General features: G+C 40.4%; 1 protein-coding gene across 1 annotated transcript in view; it reads left to right on the forward strand.

The window, feature by feature from the left end:
* The window catches only part of LOC135873347 (tumor protein D52-like), a 226431-nt gene extending 219948 nt beyond the window's left edge, over positions 1–6483 (forward strand). Inside the window, exon 7 of the mRNA XM_065397775.1 lies at positions 6185–6483. Within this exon, the coding sequence (XP_065253847.1) occupies positions 6185–6338 (154 nt within the window). The 3' untranslated portion in view covers positions 6339–6483. The remainder of the gene's footprint in view (positions 1–6184) is intronic.
* Positions 6484–10066: the final 3583 nt, after the last annotated feature.

A 10066-nucleotide genomic window follows, 5' to 3' on the forward strand; every position in this document is an offset into this window, starting at 1 on the left:
GACAATCTTTGAGTTTCAGCTCTCAATTTATATTTTCAAAGATGTCTTTACAAGAAAAAGGGCTGGAAACTTTTTCAAAAGAAATCAGTGATTAGTCTCAGTGTGTCTAGATCCTTAGAATGAGGATGAAGGGTATGCTGTAGCCAGAGGAACCCCAAAGGCCAGCTCTGGTTTGAAAGCAATGCTATTAGGTCAGAGGGAAGGGAAACTTTTTCTGGGTAGGAGAGCAAGAGTTATGTTGTGCAAGAAATAGGACTGAAGCATCAAAGGGATCTAAATTAATTATTCCAGAGGCTGCCTTAACTCACAAACTAATTTTCATCTACCTGATATTGCCCTTCTGATTACTGTTTTGGAAGTAAATTATAAAAAAGTTGAGTCACTCCTTTTCCTTAGAATTTACTTCCAAATTACATTTTTTCCCTTTTTTGAGTTTTCTAAAAGTTTTGCAGAGGAATTCTATACCACTGCTTCCACTCCAGACCAAACTGTCCTTCAAATTGTTTACTTCAAAGTGGGTTCAGTATTCTCACTTGACAATGGAAAGTTGACAAACATTGGAATGCTTTACAAACACACATAGCACTTGCAGAGGTCCTGTCTCTTCTACCCACAAATTGTCCTGATATGGAATGCTCTTGAATACAGCTGTTGACATCATTTTAAAAGAGAGCAATCCCTTTAAAAAAAGAGAGAAAGAAAGCTGGACAATTCCTTTCCTTTTCCATTGGTATTTTGTGCTTTCTTGGACAGTTCTCCAGTTTTGAACATAACAAAATGCCTGCTTTGTCTCTGGATTCTACTTAAAGCTTCTACCTTAAACACAGGATAACCTCGGTTGTTTTAAGGATTAATACTTTGGTGCCTTGGATAGAATGATGGGTTTTATGTATGATTACCATGCCTGCAGCAACCTATCATTTGCCCATGTTTCTAAACTTGTCTGATGGGAAACCACTGCAAGTAGTATTCATGTTTCTGCTTTCTCTACATCCTCCATTGATCTTTTATCCTAAAGTTTTCTGGCTGTAGGGAAAATCTGTCACAAAGGCAAATGTTTATACCCACACAAATTGACAGTTGTGTCAGCTGCTTCAAGGTGGTGTTCTTCAGGATACTTTTGTAAGCAGGTGTGCTGTGGCTACGGAAAACTTCCTTTAATAATTGGATTATGTGTGATTAAAGTATCTGGAACTTAAATTCAAATTATTGAAGCAGCAGTTAAGGTTTGTGCTGCTTTCACCATGATACAATTACTTGGCTTTTTCATTACAAATATGTGTTAAAGGCATGTCTGGGAACTTGGGCAATGTTCATTACAAACCTTACCATGAGCAAATAGGCTTGTTTATAATTCTACAATGGGAGATTAAAGCATTCTTGTGGAACATTATGATAAATTGAATTTACTTCACAGTTGAGATGCATAGCACAGGGAAAGCCTGCATTTGTAAGACTCACTTTTTTATAGTAATATATATATTTTGGTCAGACTATCTGTCTAATCTGTGCGTTTCCCATCACTATAGTATCTGGATGCCAAAGGATTATGGTGGTAATCAAACAAAAAGGAGTTTTTTCAGTATAAAATTAATACCTTTAGACCTGGAGGCTAATATGTAACTTTTAAGATTCTCTCCATTCTGGAGATCTAGTGGCTTGATCCTGCAAAACCTTCCTCAGTTTAATAGTCCTGTTGAAGATCTATACATGTGAGTACAGAGTTTGCAGGGTAGCGCTCTAGTTAGGTCATTGCTGGGCAGGTTAATTTACTGGTGTGTTTATATGTATGTAGGTACTGGTGGGGCATGACAATTTACCTGACACCTCCTAGCCTAAGGACTACATTTTATTATCCAGGGCAAAAATCTGTCCCTTCTCCTTTTTCAGAAGACTGGAAGAGTTGTGTGCTGTTTACTTTGTACTTACTTAACATATCACTCAACATTTCTATTTAAAAAAATTTTTTAATTCTGACTTATTAGGTCTCTCTTGCTTTTGCTATACCTACTCTTCCTTCCTGGCTTCACTCTATATTTTCTTTTATTTCTATCCTATTGTAGATGATGATGATATCATGTTTTCTTACACTATTTTGAGTGAGTTACCGTTGTCAGTCTGTCTTTCTCTTCCTCTCCATTCCCTATTTATCCCTTTCCTTTTCATACATTGTATTCTCCACCTCCTCCTCCTGTGTTTTCTCTGACCCACATCTTCTTCCAAAATCTCTCTCCCTCTCAACAACTAACTTATTTTTTAACTTATTCCATTCGTATGTCCTCTTTCATATATCTCATCTGCTCACCCACTCAGGCCCCTTTACATAAGGGATGAAAATTTTACCAGCCAAAGTAAGGGCTAAAGTAAGATGAGAAGTCCAACTGTCCAAGAGCAACACCCTGGTGAGATACCAAGACCCACCCTTCTTCTGTGCTGCTAATAAAGAGGGCAGCGCTTGGGTTCATACTGGAGAATTGGCCCTGGATATTTCTAAAAGGCTCCATCTTTTGTAGCCTCTGGCTGCTGGAAGGCGCTAGGAGCAGTCTCTCTATATCGGGCTGGCCAACCTGAGCTTGAGAAGGAACCAGAATTTACCAATGTACATTGCCAAAGAGCCACAGTAATACGTCAGCAACCCCCATCTGTGAGAGGCATCTTTTGTTATCCTAAGCCTAAACCAGCTTCTTTTTTTGTGTGTCCTCATCACCAGTAAATAGGTTCAGGTTTTGGTACAGTTTCTGTAACTTTGTTTTGCCCATTTTTATACCTTTGAAATTTTGTGCTTTAGCCAAATTTCATGAAAACAGCAATTCTACTGTGAAACTGCAAGATTTTGCCTGTTTTCACAGTGAAACCAATTTGGCTTTAGAACAGTCCTGTTGAAGAGCTAAAAACCCATTTTTTGGAAATCCATTTCAAATTTACAACCAAATGCAAACATGCCCCGTTCCCCAGCATTTTGAATTTCACAGTGACTATTTCACACACCACTACGACTGTTAAGTGAATTTTACTTCACCTAAGTCCTTGAGAGGTTTCAAGATCTGCACTTTACCCTTTAAGAAATGTATTATTTTTCTCATGTTTTGGGAAAGTCAAAATACTTTAATTTTCTCTTTTTAAAAAAAGAGTGTATAAAAATCCTGACTGATTGCATTGATTGCTACTATTACTGGCAAATGTGATCAGGGCAAGGTCTTGGAAAATCACTCAAGAAGCTGCTTACTGCACTTACTTCTTTAGAATCATACTATCAATTATTTTTCCTTTACTACTCTGGGGAAAAAATCATAACCCAACCCCTGAGCCGCAAAGGATTTACCAAGAGGCCCAGGAGTAAACTGTAAACTAGGATCTTCACATATCAAAATAAATACGTACGAGCCCAGAACACTTTGTTTTAAGATCACATTTGTTTTCCAGCACAGTCTTTCTGTAGTCTTGGATGACTCATTAAAGAGAGATCGATTCCATTACCATTTTGCTAAGAGATTCCCACTGTTTTGCACAGTGCTAGTAGTTAGCTGTCAGACAGTAAATGCTGACTTCCTGGGTTGAAAGGCAAAAACAATGAGCTTGTCAAGAGAGCATATACATTATTAGACAGTCTGACTTGCCTATTTCACCTTCTCCAGTTGGCCACTGTTGCTAAAGTTGATCTCATTTGATAAGTGTTCAGTTTTTCATGCACTAAAAGTAAGAATTGCTTATGGCTGAAATTTTCAAAAATACATAGTGCTCTTACATAGTGCTTTTCATCAGTAGTTCTCAAAGCACTTTACAAAGAAGGTCAGTATCATTATCAAAGTGTTCACTAATTTTGGGTGCCCAATTTGAGTCACCTAGGGCCTGCTTTTACCAAGTGTTGAGCAGCTCCCATTGACTTTTTAAAAAAGTAAAACAATAAAACACAAGTGTCTCTCTTCCTCTAGGCAGAATGTTCCATTATAATAGGTGTGGGGGGTTGTTTTTTTAAATAATTTAACAAAAAATTGCAAATGATTCTAACTCTGTGGAGGATAGAATCAAACAAAAAGCTTCCTTCCTTGCCTAAGGCTTGGAAGTGAAGATATAAGCCATAGTTAAGGCAAAGATTTTGTCATGGCTATTTTTAGTAAAAGTCTTGGACAGGTCATGGGCAATAAACAAAAGTTCACGGAAGCTGTGACCTGTCTGTGACTTTTGCTCCTGCAGCTCCATGTTTTCCCCCACCACTGTGGTGGCTGGTAGCTGCGAGCTGCAGGGTGACCATATTTCCCAAAGAGAAAATGGGACACCCCAGCCGCTTGCCTGAGGTGTCGTTCCCCCCCACCCGTGCGAGGCTGTCGCCTGTCGTTGGAACCCTGAGGAGGGCCCCCTCAGGAGTCTGTCATATGTGGCTGGAACTTTGCAGGGGGCCGCCTGTTGCTGGAACCCTGCCAGGACCCCACTGGCGTCAACTTCAGAGTCCTGCAGCCCCTGGGGCTGAAGCAGAGAATGTCACCAAGGTCTCTGGAAGTCACTGATTCCGTGACTTCCATGACCTCCGTGACATAAATGTAGCCTTAGCCATAGTTAAATAAATGCTAAGTAGCTTGAATAGCCAGTGTCATGTATTTTTTGAACAGAGAGTAGCAATGTCACCAATGACCTAGTGATGTGTTGTCTTCCCCTTTAATGATGTATAAGTCTTGCCGATAATGGTGTACATGATACCGCAGATACAGTAAAACATTTTGGTAGAAGAACAAAATAGTTCTCAATAGTAATTCCATTCTAGCATAAGACCCAGTCTCTCAGTGGGGTCTAGCATGGATTGCTGCACCTGGGCAAAGTTCATTGAAGTTAATTGGATTCTGCATAGGTACAGATCAGGCCCTTATTATTCATTATCATTCACTGTACTTGACCCACAAAGGAAATGATGGACAGAATAGCGGTCTTTATTTTGTCCACCAATTAGGCCTACTTTCTGACATACCAATTTTTGTTTTCTAATTTCCACACTTTTCTTGTTTACCAAAAATAATCCTTAAATAGTCCTTAAATTATATCAGTAGGAATTTGTTTAGACTAATTTAGTTTGTCTTCCTTTGATACCTTGTCCCATTAACATTTTTTGTTCTAAGTTGTGACATCTTATGAACTTATTCACTTTTTATAAAGACGAGGTGGGTGAGGCAATATCTTTTATTGGACCGAATTTTGGTAAATTTGTAGGCCCAGTTATCAGAACAACCTTCACACATGATTAAGCTCATGTACGTAAGTATTTAGCAGGATTGGGCCCTAAAACAAGGAGAGAGAGAATTTACTAGCTTTCCCCTCTTTCCCCCAAATCACACTGCCTCTAATTCACATCTATTGTTTTAAACATGTAGTTCAATAAAAGTAAAACATATTTATTTAAAAGATACCTATTGTTCTTTAGCAAAATCACCTGTGTTCATTCCTTATCTGTAGCAAGGTACTTTAAATAGCATGTGTGTGTGTAATTACACATGTAATAGGAAAGTTACCACAAATGTTCGTGTATTAGTTTCCATACAAATTCCCTTTAATCATTTTTTGAAATTAGGGACAAAGGTACTAATCCAAAACCCACTGAAATCATTGGAAGTCTTTCCCTTGACTTCACTGGGTTTTGCATCAGGCTCTCAAGTGCCTTGCAAAATTTTAATTTTAAAAATGAATTTGTTTGAGTAGTTTGTTGGAAAGGTTTTTAAAAAATAAAACAATCAAACTTTTTTCTTGCAACTTTGTTACTTATAAAATACAGTAAACTGTAAACTTATATTGGTGAGTGCAGCGCTGTAATGCTGCTAACTTCATAAAGAATGAGGTGAATCATTACCTTGAAAAAGCCATTATCAACTCCCTTATCTTTTGCCAAAGAAACTAGTATCGATTTGGAATGTAAACTAGTAATATACTACTTTGCACTTCTGTCTTCCATCCAAGGATCTCAAAGTGCTCTTGCAAATATGTAGGTAAATATTATCAGTGTCATTTGACAGACAATAAAGTGAGACACGGAAGGGCTGAGTGATTTGTTCAAGATTACAAAGGCAATCCTGTGAAAGAGCTGGGAATGGAGGCTGGGGTGCGTTACTGCCAGAGATTCTAGAATATGTTCCATCCTAGAAGATGTAAGCATGTCTAGTGCTTAACAGAACTTATTTTGTTTGTTTTGTTTTCCCCCCAGAAAATATCAAAAAGGATCCAGAGTGCGTCTGAGACTGGTGGACCTGGAACTCACATCTAGATTCTTGGGAGCAAAAACAGATACAACTTTACTGGAGGCTGATGCAGTGCTGCTAGGGCTCCTGGAAAGCAGAGAAATAAGGCAAAAGGAGTAAAGTTATGTAAATAAATCAATCAATAAACTGTAGATGTTTAACATTTCATTTGTACAACTTGCTTGTTCTCAGAAAGAAAATGTTAGGATTCTTCCCTCATGGTTGTGTAAATTGTAAGGTAAATTAAATAAAAGGCAACAATCACAGTATGTCTAGTCCTTAGTTATCTTTTACCTTCTCATCTCTCGGCTTAAAATTAAACATTCTCACTTCATACTAAATTCAGTGGTAAGAAGTTAACTGAGCTTCTTTAAATAATTTGGTAACCATACTATGTCTGACCTTTGCGTATTCTTGCCTGGAGCAGAACAGGCATTCCAGAGTCTGTACTCCAATCCCAGAGGAAAATTGATCTAAAGTGCTATACTTTGCCAGCAGAATTCCGTGGCAGAAGTGCATTGTTCCTTCCAGTAAAGGTGCTTAATTTAGAAATAGACATATGGTTCCTGGATCAAAGGTCAGAAAGCAGAGCTCATACTACAAATAATGGTCTTAATCTCTGTCATTGTGGGGTTCTCATTTGTATGATGATATGGCCCTTGCTGTTGCCCAGGTCATAATGGAGCATTGAGTGACTTGAACTTATTTGTTGCTTTGATTTGAGCTCTCATCTCAAATACATGTTGGTAATCACTGATTTTTTTAATGGTGACCAGTCTAAATGCAAAAACCTATTTTAATGTAGTGTTATGCCTCTGACTTTATAAACAAACTTAGAAAGGGCATGACAGTGTGTGTTTTAATGTGCAGTCCAGAGATTTCACACACACTGCACATTTTGAGACGCTGCACTGCAGTGTTCTGAGTGTCTTTGGCATATTTGAAATTGGAGTACCTTTCTGCTGGGCTCTGGTGCCTCCAGGTTTGAATTGTATGTACTCAGTGGAGCTCAGAGTAGGTGAAATGTGCCATTTTATAGCAATGGGGCCCAGAAGAGAGGCCACCAAATCTGCAGGGTTGTCCATAGAGCATCTTTAAAATGAATTAAGTGAGGAGAATTGTTAAGGTGGATTTGACTTGCCAGGCTGCAGGGACAACCCAGGGAATCAAGAGCTGCATGTAGAAATCTAGCGCGCTATATATTGGCCAAGTGTATATTGTTCTAGACATCAGCACTTGGTCCAGCAATTCCACTGTGGTGTAGAACAGGGTGTGCAAGTGTTAACTCCTTATAAAAGGCAGTCTCCCACTTCTCTCCTCAAGCAGCCACTCCTTTTAACCTTTTCTCTGAAAGTATGTGCAAGGAAAGGGAGAAGCAGAGATGAAGTTAAGCTCCAGTTCACCTGGGACAGGGTCGTAGTTCCCCAGAGCCTTGTCACACAATGGTTCCTAATTCTTTTCCCTCCTGAAGGAAAGATTATATTCCCTTCACTTCCTCCCTTCTCCCCCACCCTTAGCAAAACCGAGGTCTTGGGTATGACACAGGGGATCACACAGCCACCGGTGCCATTGTTCAAAATACATCTCAGTGCATGATCTGTCGAGAACAATGCTTTAAAAATCATGTACTTCTCTGCCACAGGATAGGAGTAGGAATCTTATGGAAAATGTGCAAGCTTTGTGAGGGGAATGGAGCATGTTTTAGCAGATCTGTTTGCAAACCAGTAAAGGGAGGTTGTTTCTCAAACGAGAAATGATTCAAGTCAATGAAGGAGAGCAGGCCATGTGAGCTTGCTTGTTGCCTTAGTTTGCTCTTTCATCTCAGTGATCATAATTATGGGAATTTGAACATGAATTTGAACATAGGAGATTAGCCTCAGGTAAAGAATTACACTGCCACTGAGACAGAAAAAGAGTGTTTTTAGAAGCCAGAAGGCATCCTGGATATCCCCAAAAAATTGACTTATCAAAGTAATCCATCTATTTTACAGTGTTATATCATTCTTGAAGAAATACGATTGGGGGCAAAATGCATGATATTAACTATTCCAGGGCACGCAGTTGTGAGATGATATGCTGTGATACTGAGACTCTCTACAGACACTGATTTTATCAAGACTTCTTTGGGGGAACGTTATGTTCTCGGAGTAGAAAAGAAATGGCTGTTTAAAGGCTGCAATGGCTACTAAACAAGGTTCTGATAAAACAGAAAACCAATTTGTTCTCATGTGTGGAAGTTGAGACATTGCAAAATATGAGAAGGCTCCATTTTACCAGAACAAAATGGATTGCTGCAAACTAGTCTGGGCAAAGATTCTGGACCTGTATTGTGAATAACTTGATTGTGGGCCTATTCTACTGTACTTGCCACTTTTGCGTGTGTACAATATACTCCTGTTTATCCAAAATTCTATTATCTGAACCGCCACAGTATCCGAATCTCTTCCTTGCATGCTTTCTGTATCTCATGCTGGGGAACAGGGAAGGGATTCGGATAAGGTGGAGGTTTGGATAATAGAGCAGAGACCCCAGCCAGGGGTCTGTGAAGAGGAGGACAAGCCCCAGATGTGGGGGAGGTCACATGGCTGCTGATTGGCTCCAACAGCAGCACAGGGAGCCCTCTGCAGCTCCACTGTGACAGCCCTGCTTATTCATTCCCATGACAATGGTCTACAGAGAGTTCCCTGCACTACTGCAGGGCAGGTGACACCCAAATCCTGCTGGTGCAAAGTGCAGGAAAGGCTGCAGTCCTGGCGGGACAGAGCAGAATCCTGTGATAAGTCAAGAGTTCTTTTAATAGTGTCCCTATAGATGTTTCACTCTTGGTACGTGTGTGCCCCAGGCATCCTCAATCAGAGATTTTCATTAGCAGCCTCCGTTTGACCAGCATATGTAGCGTTGGTATCTTCGTGCCCCCCACTAAAGCTATATCAGGCTGTGCAGGTGAATTGCCCTCCCATTCCCCCCAACCCCAGTTCCTTTTCAATGGCCTTGGCCTGAGACAGAGCTAGTGTGTCTGCTTCTTGCCTACCTCAGTAGTTTTGGAGCGTCTCGTTAGTTAGTTAGCCAGTTAGTTGTAGTTAGTTCTCCCTGTGAGGGGCATGCCTGGTTCACCGGGGTGTAAACATTGCCTTTTGTGTAAAGAGGCCATCCCAATCAGTGACGGACAAACCAAGTGTGTTCGCTGCCTGGTCAAATCGCATGTGCCTTAGAAGTGCAACTTCTGTCTAGTCCTGAAATCAAGGGCTCAGAGGAACCAAGAAGTCAAACTTTGATTCCTTATAATGGAGCATCCCCTTCGCCCCACTTCAGAACCAGGTCAGGACCTTCCAGATGTCAGTCTCCAGAAGTTTCTAGCTCCCCTTCCCACTCAGTGCAACATTCTCCTAGGAAAGAGAAACCCTCAGAGCCCTCTAAGAAGCCGCTAAGAAGAAGAGATATAGTTCCTCTCCCATGGATTCCCCCTCAAAAAGACCTCTGTCTCCAGCCAGATCTACGGCCTCTGAGATGTCTTCCTCAAGGCTCATTACTATAGGAGGGAAAGGCTCCTCTGGTACAGGGGATGTGGGAAAATGCCATGCCTCTAAGACTAAACAGGACTCCAGAAAGACGCTGGTACCATTGGCTGGGGACAGTACCAAATGTAGAGGATTGATCCATTGACTTGAACTCTACTCTCAGTGCCCTTACCAAGTCGCAGTACAGTATAAGCCTTCAACCTCATTGGCACCACCCTTGAAGCATCTTAAGGCTTTGGTTCCATTCGATAAGGACAAACACTTGATATCACAACCCCACTTGATACCGCAACAGTTATTGGTACCATAAGACTTCAGATACCAGAGAGA

Source organism: Emys orbicularis, chromosome 2, assembly GCF_028017835.1.
Source record: "Emys orbicularis isolate rEmyOrb1 chromosome 2, rEmyOrb1.hap1, whole genome shotgun sequence".
Classification (NCBI taxonomy): domain Eukaryota; kingdom Metazoa; phylum Chordata; order Testudines; family Emydidae; genus Emys; species Emys orbicularis.